The sequence below is a fragment of the Perca fluviatilis genome, chromosome 20 (genome assembly GCF_010015445.1).
Source record: "Perca fluviatilis chromosome 20, GENO_Pfluv_1.0, whole genome shotgun sequence".
In the NCBI taxonomy this organism is placed as follows: domain Eukaryota; kingdom Metazoa; phylum Chordata; class Actinopteri; order Perciformes; family Percidae; genus Perca; species Perca fluviatilis.
In genome coordinates, this window is record NC_053131.1 from 16,573,383 (window position 1) to 16,598,252 (window position 24,870).

A 24,870-nucleotide genomic window follows, 5' to 3' on the forward strand; every position below is an offset into this window, starting at 1 on the left:
ACGTGTTACAAACAGGTTGGTTTTTATTTTTATTGGAATACATATGGTCTGCTGTACAGTTGGCAGCTTCAAGAGACCTACATGCAGAGTGCGCCAGCCACAGTAAGGTTAAAACATGCACAATGTATTAAGTCTAAAACAGAAAAAAACCTCCCCACACAGTCCACTTGGCATTGCTGACAAACTGAGAAGCAAGATTGAATCATAAAACCCTTTTGATCTGATTTCATTACATATAGTTTTGTGTTTGACACCTCTGTCTGTCTCCTTCTTCTGCACACAAAATTAACTCAAACACTCAGCAATACAAACAGTTGATTGTACAGGCCTGAAATTCTTGTATTTGTGCATGTATGTGTGTAAGAGAGATGAGATCCAGTTATATGTTGCTTTTTAAATTCCTATCAGATGATATGTGTGGGTTTATATATATATCTGGGGCCTGCACGCTTCTTTTTTGGCAGCACTTACAAATACAGCACAGAAGATGTACGAACCCTGAATTTATGAGCGAGGGAGAACAGAGCAGCGTAGAGGCCGGAGCACAGAATGGTCCCCGATAACAACGGGACGACACATGGTGAACCACTCAGCGTTGGGAACCTGCTAAGCTCTGATAAAACGCACATGGCTCTCATTCTTCAATGACTAGGACAACTCTGGCTTCTCTCTCTCTCTCTCTGAACGTGGTGTGTCATCATAGCTCCAGGTCGTGAGAAATGTCTTGCATTAAAATAACAAACACAAAATACAGGAAGAAGTACTCTCCAGGAGTGTAATTACAATGAGGAAGATACATTATCTTGCAAATACTTAATATATTTCAATAATAAGGCCCACTTTACAAAATTACAAGAGATTCCTTAAATAAAATCTATCCAATATAGTTTCCAAAATAAGACATCTTTTGTTTAACAAAGAAATAAAAAACAATTAAGCAGAAAACAAAAAAAGGAAAACCCTCAAATTGAATATTTCCCCTTAATTTCAGTATTTTAGAGACAGGGTGACCACCTGGGGAAGCATTAGCACTGTCTCTAACTGTAAACTGGAAATACTGTGGAATGATTTTGGCACAATGTTAGAAGGCTGAGATGCAGGCATAACAGGGTGCCATACCTCAAAAGATATGTTCATTTCGTCCACTGAGTGCATGCCAATTTCCTTTCTTTAACTTGTGAGATGATTCTTAAATACTCTAACTTGGCTGGTGCAAAAACACATCTGTCTGTGGCACATTCAGCAAAACGGCTACTAAAACAGAGTTAAAGTACAATTCTGGGACACAACAGAGGAAACTTTTTGACTAAGGGGGCATTAGTCGTTTGAGGTCTTAAAGTTAAGTGCTGGTTAAGTGCAGATTACAGCCTACGCCACCCAATGACACCATGACCCTGGCTTTACAATGGAGGCCTTTGAGGACAAGGGCCTGCTCGCTGCCTAAGAGCCATTTCTGCATTGCCACTCTAATCTCTACTAAGTACATTCTAGTCTACTTTATAAAAAGGGAAAAAACAATGACTTGTAAATAACGGATGTTTATACATACACCACCAGAGCTTAAGAGGATTTCTGCTAACGCTTTAGTTGGTATTTGAGCAGGAAAGCGGAAGCAGACGCTTTTCTCTCCACTGCTTAACCACCTCATGTCCTTGTAGGAATTCGCTTTCGTATCATTCGCAGCCATGTCCTAAATATTTTTGCTCCAGCAGCAGCTTTCACACAGATTCTGTCATTCAATAAATGTTCTGCCATCATTCAGGGAGGAGAGGAACCGACAAAACCTCAGAAACAGCCCCCAGCGGTTTCTTTATAGCGCCACAAAAACCATAGAAGTCTTGAAACCTGTAAAGTCTTCACTTGAGTCCCAGATGACCAGTCTGTACATTCCACCATGTCAACACTATACAGGCTCACGTCACTGGAAGCAACAAATAAGAGCTATAATATGAGTGGCATGTAGCCCAAAACCCATATAGGTAGAAGCTGGTATTCATCCTGGCACACAGTGTCCAGCTAGGCTTCAGTGGACAGAGTGGATGTACAGTCGGTGTTAGTGTACTTTGGGGCCTTGTAAGGAAGAAAGGCATCATGCATAGCAGAGGATGGAGTTTCAACTTTGCACTTTAAAAAGCCCTGCTTTCTTTGAAGCCGGTCTCCAGGAGGGAAACCCTCCAACGCGTCATAAAACCTACAGTTTCCGACAGCTGGGCCCTTCCTGGGACCCCAGACTCAAGTGCTTTCTTCAGGGTGAAAGACAGGTTTAAGACCAGAAGGTAAGAAAGGTTAAAGAATGAAGGAAAGTGAAAGAGACAAATGATAGAGGTTGCGCAGAATGCAGAAAGTCCTCCTGGTGAAACTGGAGGATTGTCTGCATGGTAGACTATTATTTATTGAGCGGAGGGAAACAGGTGACACATGGGGGAAGTAAGGCAGGATAAAGGTTGAGGAGGGCATTCATGTTAGCACTTGCATCACTGAGTTGCTATATACAGTAATCCTGACCCACAGTGATCTGCTTCAAAAGATAAAAAATAAACAATCTCCGGCTCTAGACGTGCACATTTATCAGTCAGCAACTTCTTACTTGGGGATCTGCAGCAGCTTACAACACACCAGTTCACATGGCCAGCTTTAAAACGTGAGCCCTCACTGACATATTAATAACAACACACACCGACGAATGACCACACCACATCTATCTCCGGCAGCAAGAGCGCAGGCAGAACTGGACATTCGATACCTTCGTCTGTTTTAATTATCCCTAAGTGGATATCCCTGCCAAGCTGTCGGTCTTCCTCTCTCCTGTATTTAGAAGCCCTGAGTCAAGACGAAGAGACAGGATAAGATGCAGCCCTGACCTCTGACCTTCCAGCTACCCAGGGAGCTGCCCATCACAATCTGGTGACAGGCCTTTGGCCTTCAATAAAACAACCCTCTGAACTAACAACACATATCACCACTCCTTAGGACGCGGCTTTCCCTTTCGGAAATGTGAATCCAAGAAAGATGCACAGAAACAGAGGAAGAAGGAGGAAGAGAGGAAAGGGGGAGGGAGGGACACTTGACTTCTCTAAAATACTAAAAGGAAAATTGGAATCGGTTGAAAAGATGAGAGATTGGGAAAAAGATGGCATTCCCTTTTGGTAATGTTTGAGTGGTAGTAGAAACAGTAACAGAGAAAGCATAGATAGACTATATGGTCATCAAGTCTTGGCATGTGCACTGAGAGCTCTGAACAGTATGTCTGGTCTGTTTTTGCTCCATCATAAAGCCAGCAGTGGCCAGGAAAAGGCCACATGGCAATCCTTTCTGAGGCTGCGCTGCACCCTGCGACTCTGACAGACAAATCCAAAGGACATAGATTTTGGGCAGTGCGGTCTATATTCTTTAAAGGGGTACTTTGAAGTTGGGTTAAAAAAAAGAAGAAGCTTTTTCTCAGGGAACCTTGCTTTGACATCCCTCAGGGAGGAGTTCCCTCCGAGAACCTCTTTTCATACTTTAACCAAAATACTTTTACGATGTTCCATACAACGATCACCTAAAGGAGAACAAATAAAAGTAAAAAAAAAAAAACCTGAACCTCACGATCAGAATTGCATGTCATTTATATGCACAGCGAGAATAAGAATATGGTGCAAGTCTAAATTTGTTGGGAAAATCTACCTCCCTTACATTATCTCAAGGCACAGATGAACATTCTGTCGATTTTTCTGGCTAAAAGTAATGGAAACGAACATTTTGAAGATGTGCATTCTGAACGTAAACAAACATTTTAGTTAGAAAGTTATCACCGATCTGTATGTACAGCATGATTACTTACAATGCATGGGACGACAGTTTATTGATTACATTTAATCTCCTGCTGCATAAACAGTAAAGTGACAAAGCTGCGACATACTGGGCTCCTGCCACCCAGCAGACTTCTTCACAATAAAAGAAGCTGTACATGTATGGAGACTAATAAATAGTACAGCTAGATGGTGGCTGGTAGAATACTGGAGAACTGAGAAATGCACTGACTAAAACAGGCCATCCCCAGCAGGGTCCGACACAACACAGCATTAAAATCCATAACAGCAGAGGAACCAGATGGAGCTTTAAAAGTCCCAAGTTCTTTAACAGATTTCATGTGTCCCAAGTTGTCACAGTTATGGTTACATGATCTTGTCAGATAAACAAAGAATGCAGTTGTTGTTGGATTGGTGCATCAAGCCATCACGCAATTGGTCATTCTAAGCTCCATTCAATTCATACATTTTGTTGTGGGATCAAAGTTTACATCGCCTGCAATAAATGTAGGAACCTGTTAAAAGACTGACATTGGTTTCGGTCATAGATTTGCACCATTTACCTCAATGAAAAACACCTTATTTCAATTACTGGAAACTGGTTTCTATGGCACCCCCATTGCTGCAGTGGCACCCTCCAATGAGAGATTGTTCCAAAATACCAACCACAAGTTGATATTTTATGATGTAACAAAATAGTACACCTCTATAGAAATAAGAAATGGAAATAAGCTGGGACGATTCGCACGGCGAACCCAGTCACATACAAGCTGTCAGTTCCTTGTGTTTGGGAGTCTTGGGTCTTCCAATGACTGGCTCGCATGTACACAGTATTTACAGCAGCACGGACAAAATGTCCGCCTCACCAGGCCAGGTTTGCTGGTAATATCAAGTCCAATGTTCAGTTAAAACAGAAACTCCATTTTACTATGGCTCTGTCAAAATACATGAATGAGGACAATTGCAACAGCTGTAAAACAAAGCACCATGGAAATTGTAGCATGGATGAGGTTATAAACAATGCCCTCCCCCCCCCCCCTACCCCAATTCTTTTTTTCTACATGTGCATTGCATTTTATTGCGTGCAAACTATGTTTTTTGTTTTGATATGGTTGAGCAGAAAGGAAAAAGGATAATGCAGAACAGGAAGCGAATTACAAAGAATCTAAATAACTGGTGAAAATGGCAAAAAGCATAAATAAGGTCCCGGTGTGTTGGTGCTCCTTAAATGCAGCCAACCAGCAATCATTTAAGCAGAGTGCATGCTGAGTCACAATCTTTCAAGTGCTCTTTTTTTTTTTTTTTTTTTTTTTAAACTTAGAAACATGCAAATGTTCGCTCAACATCTAAGACCCCAAATTAAATCCAGTTTGAGGCTGCATGCCAGAAAGTGGTGACACAGCTTAAAAATGAATCAAAACTTAAAAATGAGCATGTGTTTGTATGGTTTTGTGTATTTTTTTTTGTATGTGTGAGAAAATCTGAAAAAAGCACATATGGCCTTCAAAGCAAAAGTAAATATCATGGTACGAGTCCGCATAGATGGGTTCGCTTCCTGTTTTTGGTCACATTAAAAAGGTAAAAGATCCTTTAGTTTGTGAAGAATTCTGCATGAAGATCCAGCCCTGTGAGATGAAAATGCATCTTAAACATTGCACTGCTGTTGATTGAATATTGGGTTGTTTTTTTTCAGTGATGGAGAAAGGTTGAAATTCTGACGTAGAAGCGATATATATCCATTGAGGTCACTGTAATGGTCCTCTGAGAAAAGGCATTCTAAACGTTGGAGTCCTTCTTCCTCTCACTCTCTTTAAACCCTCTGGCACGCAGAAAAATCCCCAGCCGTCCCCAGCATGCCAACCTCTCCCTTGTCAAGTTTCGGGATTACACTATAATACATCCAACACGAGAAGCAGAAGAGGATACATGGGCTGGTGAGGCAACCTCCAAAACACTGTACAGGCACTGTCTTTCCATTCATGCCTCTTTTGGGACAGAGAAACGTCCGGATAGTAAGAGCTGTTCACATCTCAGCGAACATTTAGGGTCAGAGTAAGGATGTCAGGTCTGTGGTTTGTTGTTCTATATGGCTGCAACTGCTATTTTTCTTTGCTTTACTTGCTATAAAAGCTGTAGATGTTGACTTTTGGAGATGGTAGAAGCCATTAGTTGATGGGAGATTGATGTTTGGCCTTCCTTGTGCCATTGAGAGCTTAATGGAGTGCTGTTAAGAAAAGAAATGAAGAGAAGGAGCTTGCTTAATTCCTCTTCTTTTAACACAATTATTCATCTACTTTAGACACATGATTGTTCTGTAATTTCCAAATAATTTCCTAGAAAGTTTGCCAGAAAGAACAAGGTAATTTGGTACTAACTATAAAGAAAATAGAGACATTTATTCAGTTGGTTCGCTTCCAATTAAAATGAATTTCCAGTCTTCTACTCAGCGCACAGCAGATCAGCTGAACATATAAACATTTGGAATTTCTTAGTATAAAAGTATGAAGAATAAAGTATCCAAAAAGAAATGAATAATCATTGAATATTAAAAATGACCTTTTCTTTCAAGAAAACTTAAAATGTCTCCTAATTAGTGCTGAAGTACAAAGTTCTTCCCAGGGAACTGCTGAGGAAAATATTCAGAATTATGAACAATACAGGATTGTTTTCTCACTTGCAGGTTTCTAGCTACAGTACAGTTCATCTGGAATTGCCTTGCTCAGGGACGCCTCAGCAGGGTGGATGCTAACTGTTAGATGCAGCGAAGCTGGGGTTTACTGATTAAACCACCATGATGGATGTGCTAAACCCAGTGCAGCTAAATGTGCTACAACAGTGTTGGTTAGAAAAAAAAAGAAAAGAAAAGGTCCTGCCCTCTCCTACCTGTCCTCTTGCTGTAGAAGTCCTGCTCAGACCCAGCTGGTCTAATGATGCTCAGAGTGGCGATGGCTCCACGGTCTGCTCCCCGCTCCACTCCTCCCCTCTGCTCTGGCCCCTGACCCCTGACCCCGACTGGACCACAGATCCCCTCTGGAGGAGGCCCCTGCTGTCTTGGATGCCCGGTCATAAGAGCTCCCCAGGTGGTGAGAGTCGCTGCTGGGTAGCTGCCGCCTCCAGGAGGCTGGGCTGTGGCTCGGGTTTGGACTGGGCTCTACACTATCAGCAGCCTGGAAAGGTTGGAACATTTGATAGTAAGAGTCACAGTCTGAATTGGCAGCTGCAGTAAGTTTAATACATGGATTGCTTTGGCATTGGCATGGTCAGAAACAAACAAATCCCATATTCTGGAGTTGTGTATAGGAGGTCTGGGCATTTTGTTTGGACAGTTTGGGGCAGTGTTTCGACTTTTGTATTATGTGGGCATTAAATACATGCTGCTTACGTTAACTGGTGTGTGACAAGGAAAAACTGCCATGTGGACTTCTGCCAGGGGAAAAATCCCCAACCAGAAACCCCAAACATACCCCAAGCTGAGAGATTTATAATTTGGTGGGCTTACTAGAAAACAAACCCCACGTTACTAGTCTGTGGTGGCTACAGCCGCACGTCCCCTCTCATAACCTCAGTAACCCTGCTCTACGAAAATGAGAGTTAGATGACGATGCAGTTCCTAAAGCACACAGAAACAGCACGCCGCTCCTGTAATTTCAGCTTTAAAAAAGCACCATAATTAGTGACATTTGGTGGGTTGGAGTTGGCTTCTGATGCAGTTTTAGAATGCATCCTCGCTAATTGGCTTTAATGGAGCCCTGCTGGACTGCCTTTCTTGGTCTCCAAGGGTAACAGACAGGAAATCAGTCACCAGCGAACCCTGCCAAATAGGCGTGTTCAGTGTGGTCACTTCCTGCTCTAGTCACCGAGGGGAGGAAACGGCAGAGTGGCATATTCTCCTTCTATGGTAAACTACTGCTGCAAGACCGGGGGCTTTCACAAGGTTGCCATGTAATGCACTTCCAGTGTTCCTCCTACACTCAACAGGAGGGTTGTGCATTTTTCAACATATTGTAACAGACTTAAAATAGCAAAAGTTGATAAAAATACACAACAATAATGATTTGGTATGTTTTAGCTGAAGGTTAACAGCAAAAGTTTGTAAATGACAAGAAGCGTAACGCTCCATAGAACTAAAAGGCTTGAAAAGATCTGTGACTTCAGTCGAAGGAAAATTAGTAACTTCTGTGTGTGTGCGAACGGAGAGCTTTTCCCCAAGTGGCTGAAAGTTAATTTAAGAAAATATTCAAGCAAGAGCAACGTCAGCCTGTAATAAATGCTGTTAAGTAAGTTGATGTGCCACAGCAGAGGAAATCTACTGGAACAGCAAGTGCTCCTGTCATCACAGACCTGCTCCAGCTCACACCAGAATGCCTTCAGCTTGGAAAACCCACTTTTATAGGCTGTTATAATCAGAAACACTAAATCATGTCTGGCAACACAACATGATGATTTGACACAAAAAAGGGGAGAAAAAGAAAAGGTGGGACTAAGAAGCAGTGCTGTTAGGTACATAACTTGTACCAACTTGTATATGTCAAATGAACAGGATAGTCCTGTTTGGTGATATTTAAAGAAATAGTTTGACATTTTGGGACAATATGCTTATTCATCTTCTCGCCGAGAATTAGATATCTGTAAAGTTAATATGTACTTTGAGGCAGGAGCCAGTATTAAAATCTGCCTACCAGCACTTCTAAAGCTCCCTAATTATCATGATATATCAAGTTTGTTTATTCTGTACAACAAGTTATGGGCTGGTCTATTTCTTGGCTAGTCTTTATACTAAGCTAAGCTAACCAGCTGGTAACTGCAGTTTCATTTTTTCAATTACTGTACAGGCATGAGAGTGGTGGGTGTTTTAGGTTTTATGTGTAGACATAGGTTAATGAGAAAAGGAGGCTTTCTGTTTAAGAATTATCGATAGAGTTCACCTTGAAAACCAAACAGACTGTGAGAAGACTGCTTTTTAATACCGAATGAAGGCCAGCAGAAAGTAGCGTGTCAGAGCATCTGCAGAAGGAATTATATCTCTACTTTAAATCTGTCTGCCCTTGGTCTCTTGCCCAATTTTAAGGAATGGTGTTGTCTTGCCAACCCAAACTCTTAAATCACCTATCCAGCAAGACAACACTCTTGACACTCCTGGTGAAAAACTCAAAAATAAAATTAAATTTATGCTTAATTTGCATTTTTGTCTGATCTACTACTGAAAGCATTACACAGTCCAACTTCAGCTGCTGCACAGACTATTATTCCAAAGGGCTTTTTTTTCACAGGTCACATCAGGTGACCAGAGAATAGTAGAGCAGAGTCTGATCCCACACTTTACCTTGCTGCCATTGGCTTTTGACTCAACAAAGGATGTTTTGGTATCTCGTTCATCGGCCCCGCTGTCCTCAGCCAAACATAATTCACGGTTCATTCATGTACAGGCTGAGGTTTCCTACTGCTACAGCGGGGACTGGGAGGAATTACTACAATACTGTTCTGAGGTGTGGAGTGACTGCTACAGAAAGCATGCACTCCCCATTCTAACATTGACCTGTTTATTCATATCATCATTCATATCATAATTGGCCTTAAAGTGTGATTTGGACCAAGTCCTGTATGTCCTTCTGTGCTACCTGTTCTGCTGTACAATTTATCCAGTGGGGACGTGATTGTCTGTACTAAATTTCATGGCAATCCTTCCAATAGTATAGTAACATTTCACTCAAAACAAACAAAAACAAAAATGTCAACCTCATGGTGGCGCTAGAGGAAAAGTCAGGGGATCACCAAAGTCATTGAATAAGTTGTCTGGGAAATGTACAAAACTTTGTGCCAATACATTCATTGGTTGTTGAGATATTTCACAAAAAAAAAAATAATAAACTAAATTATCAACATTGTGGTGGTGCTATATTTCGTTCTGGACCAATGTGGTGGATGAACAGACTAACACTGCCATTCATAGAGCCATGCCAACACTTGTTTGGACAAATTAGAGGAAACAGTAAAGGTTAAACAGCAGCCATGGATTTGGACCATGATGATAACGATCCTGACCTTTCACTAGATGAAAAGATGTCATTCTCTGTCCCATAGAGATTTGAATAAATTACATCTGAATACAGTATACATGAGGTTTAAAAAAGAAAGCCAATCAATAAGCTATCAGTTTGCCCAGGGTGCTCAAAGGAACTGGGAGTGTTGTCTCCTTCTTAAAGATTATTTATCGATAGCTGATTTTCAGTCTGTTCTACTCTCAACACTGGCAAACCTTGCACGCGAATGGTCATTAAAAGAAATGCTAGACAAAGTCATGTAGACAGATTTTAATCTCTAGCAAAGGCACATTTTTCAACCAATCTTTTTTGAAATGAGGAGTAAATGTCTAAAACAATAACATCATATATAAACAGCTGCTATTTACATGCAGACTGTAATTTTAATAGATCAAGCCTTAGCTGAAGGAGTACTGAAAGAAAGATGGATGGGAAGTCCGATAATGATGACTAGCTACATTCCTCTTCCATCAACCCATTCGCCACCATCTACAAACTTGTAATAACACAAACCTCTTCTATCAACCTTTGACACTGCAATCACAAACTAATCCCAACCTCCCACTGTCCTAGCTACAGCTGTATTTATCCAAACCTCATGGGAATGGACGCTGTTCAGACCACTGAAATGTTCTGAAAATCCAAACCATGGATGATCGGCTGTGCTCCAAGACATGCTTCAAAGTCCAATTATGAGTTGAAGTATGTTTTTTTTTGCACCGTAGCAATTTTGGTTCATAATTGCTATCCAAATGGAGTGACCACTTCGTGCATCAAATATCAGGATGAACAAGGTTTTACCGTACCGCAGAGTCAACTAAGTGGGTTTGGGAAATTCCCATAATGAAGTGCATAACGGACACAAATGGAGAAGTGACAACAAGAAAGGCAGTTTGTCAGCTCACGGCTAATTCACTACATCAGAGACAGGACATGGACTTGGACATGGACAGAACTGGAGGGTTAGTGATGTGGGACAGGGTCAGAAAGAGGAGAGCATGAGACTTGTGAACTAAAGCAAGAAAAGAATAATGTGGAGCTGGAGTCAAGGCCATGTTGTAGAACTGATGTAGGCACTGACCCTGACAAAGCTCCTCAAATACATGACTTAAAACCACTTTCTTCATGTCAGGGCTTGGATGACAAATTAAATAGGTGGGGATGGGGGACGAGTTGAAAAGAGAGGAAGGGAGGGGAGGAGTCAGAGACATGACAAAAGGTGGTTGTCACCTAATGCTTTTTCTATCAGTCTATATCAGTGCTGAAGGGGGGTGTTAAGGCTCAGTTTTAGACAGATTTCATTGAGCCCGTTGAAGCTAATAAGAGGGAGGGGCCCTGTAGGCAATTACAGCTCTAAGGTCATATGAGTTGGTATGTTTCTATGCAATGTATCATCTAGCTGGAGATGAGAGATCCCAGCTGTGTTCATTGTCTTTGCTGTGACTGGAGCATACTGGAGTGTGTTCGTGTGAGTGTTTGTATGATACTCCGACTGATGCTCACATCGAACTGAAATATTTAAACATGTTAACAAGTGCTTTGCTCATTGAACATAAGCAGCAGAGTTCTTAAAGCTTTAGTGCATAACCTTTTGATATTAATAAAACGTCCGTTACATTCAAGCCATTGCCAAATTAATTGCTACAAAGCTAATTAAAACTATCAGCTCCAAACAACTCTCTCTCTCTCTATTTGTCAGTATGGCTATGTTCAGAAGATTGTGACGTCCGGTGAAGATCAAGTGAAGAGAATTACCTCTTCTGAAGAGTCCATCATGTTTTTTTTAATCCTCCGTGTCCATCTTGGCTACTAGCAACTGCGTGGAGGGGTGAGGGCGCGTGCACGATCACGTAAGGCTTGTTTCATGTGTTGCGCCACCATTTTTGTTGTCATACTTAGAATTCCTCATGGGGGCGACAGAAACTACACACTATAGTTTTAAATATAAAATGTTGTCTACACACAAGTGACTGTACAATAACTTAAATCAAACTGTCCATACTTGGAAAAACATTATTTGAATTAAGAACTATCTGATCACAGAGTAAGTAATTACGAACTTGACCAGACAATCAGTGTTATTTTTTTAGGCACATTTTCTGAAACATTTTGGTCTCTACCTAAAGAGTGGATGCCCAGCCTTAGTGAAAGTGAAAGTTCTCAGAGATAGAGAACCCATGAGTTGAAAACTGGCCCTGACAATAAATCCTTAACAGCATTACACGACTTTGGTGCAAAACACAACCCTGACCCTGTAACCCCTTGAAATCGGACTGACCTGGTCAATAACTCTTGAGTGCACTACTTCTAAAAGAAGACCCTTAAATCATGACTTCAGCATAACAGCTAAAAAAACAACGGTACATCTACTCGTGCATTGTATACCGTGTAAGACAAAAAAATAATTAAGACTTAATAAATCTCACTAGGATTATCTTTTATAGCAAATCTCAGTGTGCTGTATAAATGCAAGACAAAAAGAGTTTAACTCCAGATAATGTTATTGCTCTAGATTGCAAATGTGAGCAAAGATGATGGATGAGACAGCGGACACTTTGCATGTGTGTGTCTGTCTCCTTGGCAATCTCCAGTTTATTTATAGGGGAAAACACAGAGATTTTACCCAAAGATCTCTAGTCCAGCATAATTTGTCAAACTGACAGACTGACATGTTAGTGTAGCCACGGAGCCCACTCTGTAAGCAGTACTACAGCCATTTGACTTTAACTTTGAATATATTATATACCAATAGACAAGTAAGTTAATACTGTAGCACATTAGTAGTTTTCACCTTATCATTCTGATGACTTGTATAAACTTTCACACTACATTAATTAAATTGTAGCTATGCATACAATCTTACATGTTGATGCATAGGCACACATACATGAAATCAGAGGGCTCAATCTGGCTCTTTGCACAGAAATTAGTTGTTTATAACATAGCTCCACAATCAGTCTTAAGTGTTGGAGAAGTGATATGTCAGGTTGTGCTTACAGCGGTGGACATTTTCCCATACGAGATGTGAAAAGAAAAAACCTAAATATCTCATAATAACTAATGGCAGATAATAACTTCAAATTAAAACCACCTGATATAAGCTCTTGCCCAGTGATGAAAGAAGCATAGATGTGAATCTATACACAAACACATTAATCCTATACATGCACTATGTGGGGGTGAGTATTCAAACTGTTATTTTCAGTAATGTTTGCGTAGAATAGCAATGTCGCCTGGCAGGGGTACAGGCTGTGGTGGCACATTTAAATACAAGAAAGCTATTTTCTTCTCCTTGAGGTTTTCCTAACCTTCTTTTCCCCCTGTTGAGGTCTTTTTCATTTCCATCCTCCCTCTTTTTTTGTCCCACCCTTTTCTCTTTGTGCTAACTGGGGCAGCAGGAGTGGGGCCTACAGAACTGCTGCGCTAAGCTTGAAGTCACAGAGCCTGGCGTCAGGGAAAAATACAAGCTGAGCTCTCATGCAAAGTGGACACACCAGGAGCTTAGCCCTGCGGTTGTACTTTCTGGACTTTTATCTTCGAGACTAAACTATTTCCAGAATGGTGGGGATAATGCCTACACCTGCACAGCAATGCAGGGTACTTTAAAAGCCACACTATGCAGTAATAGTGCAGGCACATGTTGTTTTAGTGCCAGAAATGTTTGAGAAATTTAAAGCAAAAACAAGGACTAATTTTCCATTATATTAACACTTTCTTTCTACCTGCATCATTTAAAAACAACACATCTTATGAGAGCAGAAAAGTGTAAAAACCTAAAGTCGGTTGTCCTACCTGTGGTTCCTGTGTGTAGGATCGGGCCCAGGACTGAGAGGTAACAGGTGCATGGGGTATGGTCCTTCCCAGGCCCCTTGCTTCCATGGTGGGAGACTGTGACTGTCTGCCTCGGCGAAGCGCTGGTTCCTCAACTTCTCTGGGGTTAGTAACCACACTGTTGATTCTACGCATGTACACCTGGGACAGGTAGCAACACACAGAGCAACATTATGCAGCTATGAAGTAGTTCACTCCTATCCTACAACTTAGTATTACCTTTGTGTGAAGAATGTACTCATTTGTCTCATACATGTATTCAATAGCTCACCTCTGCAGGGGATGGCTTGGCTCCCTTCTGTGCCTCAGCATTCCCACCAGCTCCTGTTCCACTGTGAATCATTTCTTCTGTATCGATGGTGGTTGCCCGGTAAGCCCTCCATGTTGTTGCGGCTTCTGCTTCGTCTTCCGACCCACCATCAGCCATCGTTCTTGCACCCCCTCTTCCCCGTCTTGTCTCATCCACTGACGAAGTGCCGCGGTTCTTCCAGGTGCTTCTCATAGTCACATTCTTCATGTCTGGTAAACTATCGTCTTGGGAGTGATGGCCTTGTCTTTGGTGTCTCCAGCTGGTGAACGTGGTGGTGCTGCTGCTGCTTTCGAAGCCCGACTCTGTGTCGTTAAAGTCTGCAGAAGTGGTGTCCGGGGACTGGAGGCTGATGTTGCTGCGTTGGCAACACAGGTGGCTGGTGGTGGTCTCCACTCTGGAAGGGTTGTGGAGTTTGGACTTTGATGAGGAATCACTGCTTTCGTCCGGCCCACAGTCCTGGTCCAGGCACGGCCGCAAGGTGATCTCGCTCTTAGGAATGGAGATCTCATACGGGATGGAGATACTGCCATGGTGATCACTGCTGGGGCCTGGCAATAAGTAAAATAGTTTTTTTAAACAAAACATTTCAAAAATACAACAAGTTGACAGTGTGACTGACGCCTGTTAGCATGCTGACACCTCAGAGCACTTCTGTGAATACAGCCTAACAGCAGCTAAAATGGCTGTTTTTATACCTCATGTGCTAATCCAGTTGTTAAATTGTATCCAAGTGCATTACATACAGCATCATGTGGTGCTTACCTATGAGGATGTTACTGGTGGAGGTGTGGCGTTCTTTAATCGCCACAGGTTCGCTGGACACACTGCTGCTGCGACTGCTCGTTCTGGAAGAGCTTGGGTCATTGGGGTAGATGGTTATACTACTGGTCATTTTACTTGTGGTGGTCACCATAGGTTTGGTGGAGATTCTGGGTTTGCCATTTGTAGACAAAGGTTCTGAAATCATCACTTCCTTCCTGTCAATCTCAACAATCGCAGGCTTGATGACAGCTTTTGACCTCAGCGCCTCCCGTGGGCTGCACACTCGCTGGATCTCAATCCCTGACGCAGTATGCGTGGGCCCCTGTTGGCCTCCCTCAGCTAACAGTGGTCTGTTGTGGAGCTCCTCATCAAACGAGCTCCGGGAAGAAGAACCCTCTGAATGTGAGTCATGGACAAGGGAGTTTCTGGGATATCTGGAGGTTGGAGTCCTACTGCTTAGGCTTGTTGTAGTAGTCGTCGTCTCAGTAACAGGCTCTGGTTCAGAGGGTCTTGAACCAGTAGATTCTGTTTCGGAGGCAGATGAATGACCCTCTGATCCCTGGTCGTTGGGCAACAATGGAGTAATGCGGGATCTGTAGGCTGTGTAGGATCCATTGGCTTTGGACAGGGTGGAGGCGGCAGACGCAGAGACAGATTCCTGAACTTGGTCTGTTGATTCCTGATCTGAGGCAGACGCTGTGTCCTTCTCTAAAGCAGAGATACTGTTGATGTTACTGGCACTGTCAGGCACTACGTCAGAGTTGTTTGATTCGCTATCACTACCTACGTACAATTTGGAATACTTTTCTACTCTGCTCTTTTTATTCTCTCCATCTGTCTGTTTGTGAGCTGTCCTCAGTGGCTTCTGGTCATTAGCTGCTGGAGGGTAGCGACTAAGAACAGGTGCTTTCTTAATATCAGTAGAGGATGTGTTTACAGAGCAGGACATGGCTCCTCTTGTCTTTTCCTCATTTCCTCGTCCTGTGTCTCTTATTCCATTATTAGATGAAATTGCAGTATTTGGGGTTTTGGGTGTCCTTCTACTCTTGTGAGCAGGACTGAGAGGTCTCCTCACAGACTTAGGAGAGATCTCCTCTGAGTGGCTGTGATCTTTGCTCCTCAGCTTGGTCTCTCTCTTATGCTGAGGAGAGAGCTCCCTGTTCCTGTGTTTGGGGGAACTCGGCTCTGAGACAGTTGCAGCACTCCTATATTTGGGCTTATCTTGTCTGAAACCTCCCTTCACAATAATCTCTTCATTCTCAGCTTTGCCATTCTCCAGGACCTTGGCGGGGTTGTTGGGGCTAATGTTAGTGCTCCCATTGCCGTGTTTATCCACATTACTGGTTCCATTTCTTCCAATTCCACCTTTTCCGCACAGCTGCGTCCTGAGCTGTTCCACCTGCTCGCTCAGTTGGCGAGCCCGGTTTTGTTCCATCTGGAACTTCTCATGAAGTTCACCATTTTTGGACTCGGAGTTCTTTAGATCCTCCTCCACTATCTCCATCTGTTTAAGGCGGTTCTTCAGCCTCTCTACTTCCTGTGTCAGCTCCTTTACTTTGTTGTCTTCCTGCAAGCTTTCAAGGCCGCTGTTCTTTTCATTCTCAGATTTGTTTTCAAGACCGATGTTGTCATCAGCCAACTTCAAGTACTCAAGGCTCTTCTTCCGTCCAGCCAGTTTACCTGTGAGGGGCACTGTGGATGAAAGCTGATCCTCAATTCGTGACCTCATGAAATCTGCACGGCCAGGGTCTGCTGACACGCCAAGGCGATTTTTCTGGTGCTCCAATTTTTCTGTCAGCTTGAGAATGATCTTCTCGTCTTCCCTCTGCTTCTCCAGTAGCCTCTTACGCTCACTCATAAAGGTCTGGGTGAATCCTTTCAGTTTCTCAAGCTCCATAGCCAAAGCCTGCTCTGCTCTGTCTAGCTTCGTCTCAGATCCCTCCACCTCCTTCAAACGTGCTTTGAGGGTCTCCAACTCAGACGAGAGCTTCTTGGTCAAGTTCTTTTCCTCATTGAGGCTTAGACAGAGCTGGCTGCAGTCAGACTTGCTTTTCCCAAAAGCTTCTTCCAGTTTCTCCAGTTCGGCCATCCTCCGCTGTAGACGTTCAATCTCTGCCTTTAGCTCCTGTGTCAGGCTTTCCTCTTCCTCCAGTTTCTCTCTGACTGTGCGGCAGAGATCCTCAGCTTTGCGCACCTCCTCATCCTTACCCTGGATCTTTAGGAGACGTTTCCTCAGGTCCTCCACATCTCCAAGCAGGGCTGAGTTGCTGCCTTCTCCCTGGATGACTTTGTCCTGTAGAAGAGAGAGAGAGAGAGAGAGAGAGAGAGAGAGAGAGAGAGAGAGAGAGAGATCAACCATTCATTAATCTATTCATGTAGTGTATATCAGTTTCACCTCTTTCCACTCATTGCTTCTGATATGCACACACAAACAAACACTGTCTGAAGTCAACCAGTACTGACCTGCAGGTCAAGTAGCTCATCCTCAGACTTCTGCAGCTTGTTGGTTGCTTCTTCAAGTTCATCCAGTCTTCGACTGAGACTCTGTAGCTTGTGCCGCAGGTGGCGATGTGTCATGTCTTTATGGTCAGACATGGCTACAAAAAACTTTGTGTTATATCTTTAGTTTTTTTTTTTTCCAGATTATTTGATGACAATGTTTTGGGAGGTCCACATTTGTGTGGTAGTGTTATCACGTCCTTTAGGTTCTTGGGGAAATACCCTTTCCTCTCAGCAGTCTATCGGTCACTGTCACCTTAAGACTTTGAAGTTCCCTCAGAGTGGTGTTTAGCAGACAAATCTGTCATCTGTAGGAGGGAGAGAGGAAATAACACTTAGTCATACCTAATGTGTCAATTACAGTCATTTGGATACTCAAAAAGTAGCTCAGTAAGTGAGGAGAAGGATTGTACATCAAAACAGTCGGTAGAATACTGTATGATTTTACACTTCAATCTAATTGCTATGACACAAACCATAGGACGAGACTCAAAAGAGGCACAAGAGATGCATGTACAATAAAAACACACTCGTACAAATACAGAAACAAATCTCTCTCTTGCTACATTTTACAACAATTACAAATTTGACAAAGAATTAGTATCTCAATCACCATGAAGTTAGTTTACATTCTTTTCACTTATAAAAATAAATATTACATTATCTGTGGCGTACCATTCATCATCATATCAATTAAGTGTGCATTAAGTGGCCATAACACACACACACACACACACACTGCACCTCTCTTCCTTTTTGCCACTGAACCCACATGTATTTCACCTTGTCTGTCCTTTGAAGGAGATGGGGGTTCCAACATTCCTGCACACACACACACACACACACACACACAGCTACTGTTGTATCCAACATCGATTTATGCTTGCCTGCTTTCGCTGACAGTAGCATATCTCAATAACACTGCCTCCTTCACATACACAGCCGTCACCGCGGCAACCACAACATCACCGGCCCGTCACACCACTACACCATTCATGATTGAATAGGACGGATGCGATGATAAAAGAAAAGCGTTTCACTCTACGACAGAGACTGTAAGGTAGAAATAATTTTGCTGCAATACAAGATCAGAAATATAATCGCAAAGAAGGATATTGAAGCTGCGTTGTCCCTTGCCTTGTTAATCAGTACAATTATATCAGAGGTTCTATTTCTACAGCCATTACAATGTGGCAGTACCCATCTGTGGGCCCAGCATGGCTCTATGTGATGAGAAAAAAAGATTATTAGCACACAGCAGTATGCCTATCGGCATGGCCTACATAAATCTAACAGCTAAAGCTTTTGTATCATGCATGATTCAGGTAGTGTGCTTTCCTAAATCCTATTTCTCCCCTTCCCCCGTCATTCTACCGAGCTTCCCCCACTGACCGCGAGGGAAAAATCGACCTGAGGGTAGGACATAACATCTGCACACATCATCACTTATCGACCCCCTGAAAACCGGCTCCATGCCTCCCTTTTCCCCTCGTCTACAATACCATGTTCAAAGATTGTCTCTCTGAAGCTACAAACCACTACATATAAAGACTACTGTAGTTTTCCTGTACCTTAAATAACTTTTACTGCTGTAAAAACATCCACCGATGCAGTAAATTTACTCAATCTTTTTTTATCCATGTGCGCACATGGTATACAACAAGGTATAACTTGCCATTAGGGTTTACTCCAGCATAGTTTCATATATTTTCTATCGTTTCATTTGATGTAAAAAGCCCAAACCACTCTTCCCACAATTCATTAAATGTCTTATTAAACAAAAACCAATGCAATAAGCTTTGAAAGTCAATATGGCAACGATTACTTAAAGAAAAAGCACAATGGGAACTCAAAGCCTTTAGCTGTAGTGTTTTAATTATGCTTTACTTTCATGAGGTCTAGTGGTTTGGTAATCTCAGTGAGTACAAGACTTTGAGGAAATACTGCAAAGTACATGGACTGAATAGGGAATAGGAAAAAGAGAAATTGTGAAAAACAGCTAGCCTAGCTGTCTACTTGAATGTAAAAACACCTTAGTCAATAAAGTAATTTTTGGTTGCAAAGCTTTGCCCAGCTGTGGCTGTTAAATGAGTTGTAGACCAATTTATCTCTGTTGTCTTGAGGTGGTCACTGATCCAAGCCTGTCCTGACTGATCCTGTTCCAGCGGAGTACAAATACTATGTCAAATGGCTATGTACAGTATCCTTTAAAAGCAGAGAGCGCACACTGACACAAAAAGATTTACATAGCTATAGCTGAATTCTTCAGGACAGTGCTTCACACTGAACTAGATTCTCTCCATCTGTCTGTTTGTGAGCTGTCCTCAGTGGCTTCTGGTCATTAGCTGCTGGAGGGTAGCGACTAAGAACAGGCGCTTTCTTAATATCAGTAGAGGATGTGTTTACAGAGCAGGACATGGCTCAACTTGTCTTTTCCTCATTTTGTCTTTTATTCCATTATTAGATGAAATTGCAGTAGTTGGGGTTTTGGGTGTCTTGTGAGCAGGACCGAGAGGTCTCCTCACAGACTTAGGAGAGATCTCCTCTGAGTGGCTGTGATCTTTGCTCCTCAGCTTGGTCTCTCTCTTATGCTGAGGAGAGAGCTCCCTGTTCCTGTGTTTGGGGGAACTCGGCTCTGAGACAGTTGCAGCACTCCTATATTTGGGTCAGCTCCTTTACTTTGTTGTCTTCCTGCAAGCTTTTCAAGGCCGCTGTTCTTTTCATTCTCAGATTTGTTCACAAGAACGATGTTGTCATCAGCCAACCTCAAGTACTCAAGGCTCTTCTTGTGTCCAGCCAGTTTACCTGTGAGGGGCACTGTGGATGAAAGCTCATCCTCAATTCGTGACCTCATGAAATCTGCACGACCAGGGTCGACCAGGGTTGATGATGATCAACGGGAAGCTCGTTCCACCATTTAGGAGCCAGGACAGCAAACCGTCGGGATTTTGTTGAGTGATTAGGTGTCCCTTGCAGTGAGGGAGCAGCAGGCAGATTGGCCGATGCAAAGCAGAGTGGGCGGGCTGGGGTGAAAGGTTTGACCATGTCCTGGATGTAACCTGGGCCTAATCCGTCAGCAGCACGGTACTAGTGTCTTTAAGCGGATGGGGGCAGCAACTGGTAACCAGTGAAGGGAGCGGAGGAGCAATGTAGTGTGAGAAAAGGTAGGTTAGGTAGGTTGAAGACCAGTCAAGCTGCTGCATTCTGGATGAGCTACAGAGGCCGGATGGCCCTTGCAAGCGGACCAACCAGGACGGAGTTACAGTAGTCTAGACGTGAGAGGACAAGAGCCTGAACCAGAACCTGAGCTGCCTTCTGGGTTAGAAGGGGACACATCTTGATGTTTAGCAGCATGTATTTGCAGATGGTAGATGGTGGTCCTACAACTACCCATTCAATAATAAAACATCCTTTAAGTTCAGTCTTAATTATTTTGCCTTTAACAGATTTCTGATTATCTTCAGGTTGGGTTTTGGGCCCCTGCACGATTTCTGAAATTCAACAACTCAAGGAGCAGCTCTGGTTGAGGCTTGTCCTGGTTAATAATGGTGTTTCACTAGGTCCAGCTACTCCTGTCTTGGCAGGCTGCCTACCTCTCCTTTCATTCTGCCTTTATTTCTTTGCCAGCTCTCTACCTCCCTCCCTCATCTCTCCCCTCCATCTCTCTCAGACACGCACACCAGCACGGCCAAGTGGGCGCTTTAAAAGAGCCGACAGTGCGTGCATAGCGACTCTGGCAAGGGCCCACCTCTGCCAAACCAATCAACATACCTGATTCACTTATCGCAAGGCTGGGGCCTTCATTAGCTACATTCGGGACAAGACAGGAGGGAATAAGAAGAATGGTGGGTGAGATGTAAATGGAGAGAATAAATGAGAAGATGGGAAAACTGTGGGGGAGAGATTAGAGCTGAAGAAATGATTGAAGGAGGACCATAATCCACAAAGATTAGTGTTCATGAACACTAATATTTCTGTATTTCTTTGATTTATTATTCATCTTCAAGCAAAAGGTGTGATGCTGTTTGGTCAAGAACATGTTTGAAAACGTGGAGAAGGGGGGGGAAAGAAGGGAAGGAAGTTATGTGGGAGGAGAGTCTCTGAGGTGTTCTAAACTCAGCTCAAACTGAACACAGTTTCATTCCCCTGTTCGGTGCGTTGTTTGACAATTATGGAAAACCTGGAGGGGGTATGAGCTGCGATGCAGGGGAACTGACCCCTTTTACGCAGACACATTCCTAATGACGGACTAACCAGGGCACTGCCAGTCCCTTGCTCTGCCTTGTCTGCTCTTAACCAGGCCACTGACAGGCTCTCCCAAAGCCTTCTCTCTGCAGAAGCCCATTCCTAACCATGGCATTGTCTAGGTTTGATGGCAAGGGCCCAGGGATTATATACAAATCTTTCTAAGATGTTACTTTCCAGATTGGTTTTCAGTGAACGTATTCCTGTGATTGTCTTTGCCATGTAAGGTGATTCAGCATATGTAAGTAAATTCACAACCCCATATAAATTAAAGAGAACACTGCAAAACTGCACCCAACTGCTCAGTCCACTACTGTACGACTTAACAGCTTCCACTTCCTGAAATCTGGACAGGAAGTTCCGTACTTGACCTTTCACACTCTCACTGCCGATGATATGAGAAGCAGGGCATGAAGACTGTTTCTCGGCAGCAGGAGTGTAGACATGTAAGTAATGTAGCAGCTTCTGCAATGTTGACTAGTGTGCCACCTTCAGGGAGTGTGACAACTGGAGTTCAAGGTTTTATGTTTTACATTTTAAATGTATGGATTTTGTTAACTTGAACATATTTTCTAGGATACTGGAAAGAATACAAACACAGGCTAACCACATCTATAAAATAAACTGTAGCTGTAACACTCATTCCCTACAGGTGCAAGTGTTAAAACTGCAGCAGCCATTACTTTCTTTGCCTATAGGAGGCAACATCAATATGCCAACATTTGCAGGTCTGAACTGGTTCTGCTATTCCCTTTGCTGTACACACACACACACACACACACACACACACACACACACACACCAAGGTTACAATCATACACTATATCATTAGGGCTTTAGCCACTCTCTTCCTGCCTGCCTGTTGCCTTTAGTACATTCTGTTCTCTCCATGAAAAAGAGAAGGAAAGAAAAAGAAATCCCCTCTCTCTTGCACTTGACGCTGGAACTTATGGGTTTGAAGCTCTTCTGCCTCATAAACAGTAGTTAATAAAGGGCTCTAGTCCAATCAAAATGCCTCAACCACATCTTCATTTAGGGGGTTATCGTCAGTTTGCTTATGTGAATATGTGACAGTACGTTGCGTGTGTTGTGTGTGTGTGTGTGTGTGTGTGTGTGTGTGTGTGTGTGTGTGTGTGTGTGTGTGTGTGTGTGTGTGTGTGTGTGTGTGTGTGTGTGTGTGTGTGTGTGTGTGTGTGTGTGTGGACGACTGCAGTGGATGGATGCTGGCGCAGCACTGGAAGCCACAAGATGGTGGAGACCTGATGCTTGGCCTGCATTTTTTCGTTTTTCCAAGAAAGAGAAAACCAGCATCCCATAATGTTCGGTTTGTCGTTTCCTGTGCTGTCATGTTCCCTTTTTCTCTGTTTTTTTCACCCTTTCAGTTTTGCATCGCTTCTGGAAAAATGGTAAAGAAACGAAAAGCAGTGTTGCATTTCAGCAGAAAAATGGATAAGGACTAAGGTCATGTGGCATATTCATTAGAGCAACCTGAAATGGGATGGGAATACCTACTCTCCTTGGATTTTTCCTTAAAATCCCAGCTGAAATGACCACTTACGGTATAAGTATTGAAATGTGGTGAAATAGTGGGTAAATAAAACGTTGTCTCTGGTAGAAAAATAGATTTGTTTATGGAAGAAGACATGGAAGTTAACCACAATACCACTCACGAATAAGCAGATGCTTTCTGTTTGTTAGGGCAAAATCACTTAAGGTTTAGATATTCCTTAGTGACATTATTTCCCTTTTTTCCACCAGTCATCTATCCTCTTAAAAAATAGAAACTGAGTTGATACATCACAGTTTTGCTCCATTACTCTTGAGGGTCTTTCCTACAAGGCTTGGCTGCCAATGACTGGAAATGATCAGCATGGACACTTAGCTTCATTTCAGCTTCATTTCAGTTTCATTTCCTGTCATTTGTTAACAGTCTGAACTCATTTTACAATTTAAGACAAACAGTGGCTCTTTAGGGTTTTGAACACAGGGAGTTACAAAGCCAAAATAACAGAGAGCAGGGAGAAAAAAAAAATGAAAATGAAGACCGTGCAAGAAAAAGTCTATTGTTGGGTAAGGAAGCGGTTGTCTGGATTGGCCTGACATAAACAGCTGAATATCAATCCTATGTTAAAAAAAATAAAAAATAAAATAAATATTATTCTTTATATCTGGAAATTGTGAAGGACATTTTTTTTTTTTTTTAAATAAAAGTCCCTATGGCGTTCTTACATACATGGAAATACCTGTAAGTTGCAAAGAAGGTGGATAACATGCACAACTAAAGCCAGTTTGGTACAGGTGCAGGATAAAAAAAAAAAACTTTAATTGATGCAATAAAAGCAATAACAGCACACACCCATACAGTGAATCATGAAAGATTAATAGCTTAATAACAATGCACTATTCTTCTGTATCCCAAAAAAGAAAGTGAGATAAGGTATAAACTTGATGCCCTTAGGCCAGTGTGGTCCAAAGGTGAAGCTTAGGATGAATGGTGTCCTTATGACAAACATATGTGAACATCACGATCAGTTTTAGATGGAAAACATGGCTGTAAAGTAACAGTCCTCTCTCCGGTCTTAGCCTAGTAACCCAGAGCCTTTTCTAGGTCCCTCCTCCCCTCCCCTGTCTGTCTACATCAAGAGTCTTGTTGCTGGGGCTTAAAACCAGCACTCCACTTATGCAAGGGGGCATTATAAGAAGATGAGAGAGGGAAAGATGGGGAGGGGGATTAGAAATGCCAGGGAAAGTTGGAAGAGAGAGTAAGACAGACACGACAGAGAAAAGGTGGAGCCAGAGGACTTACGGTGTCTGATCCATCAGCTGTCATGCAAGAGTATGATGGTTTTACACATGCACTATGTTTGGCTTCTCTGTTTATGACCTAATTGCATATGTAACTTTGAAGAGGTTGCATCAAACTCAATGCCCTCAGAGCGTCTCATCCCGGCTCCTGATCTTGGTGGCATAACCGTAAATTAGAGCATGTTCTTGATCAAACATCACCACAACACATAGGAGTACTTGCAACATTCACCGTTGCTGCAACAAAGAAGCAGAGCAGGGGAAGGAAATCAGATGCTCTATTTAAAAAAAAAGAGCAGCACCCGAAAATACTAGCCAGTCAGTTGCTAGCTAGGCCTCGGGCAGATCTACAGCCAAGGAGATCTGGAGCAACTTAAATGTAATCAGTTCTGACAGGAACACAGAATATCACACACCAGATGGATGCTCACCAAAACAGGTCAAAGATTGCTACACTCAATACATTTCCATGGAACTCCTCTACAATTCTTCCAGTCCATTTGAACACTCGCCCAAAAAAAACATCATTTGTAGTGTATAAAGCTAAATTATATTCAGTCTCATCAGGTTGAGTTGTATTGTATTG

The 24,870-nt window shown here is 42.7% G+C and overlaps 1 protein-coding gene across 1 annotated transcript in view; it reads right to left on the bottom strand.

Annotated features, from left to right (window-relative positions):
* luzp1 (leucine zipper protein 1) overlaps positions 1–24,870 on the bottom strand; it is a 50,791-nt gene continuing 25,921 nt past the window's right edge. The window contains exons 3-8 of the mRNA XM_039786867.1: positions 17,199–17,542; positions 14,736–17,028; positions 13,935–14,521; positions 13,625–13,804; positions 6,675–6,958; positions 1–6,015 (exon numbers count right to left, since the gene is read on the bottom strand). Coding sequence (XP_039642801.1) covers positions 6,716–6,958; positions 13,625–13,804; positions 13,935–14,521; positions 14,736–17,028; positions 17,199–17,330 — 3,435 coding nt within the window. The 5' untranslated portion in view covers positions 17,331–17,542 and the 3' untranslated portion in view covers positions 1–6,015; positions 6,675–6,715. The remainder of the gene's footprint in view (positions 6,016–6,674; positions 6,959–13,624; positions 13,805–13,934; positions 14,522–14,735; positions 17,029–17,198; positions 17,543–24,870) is intronic.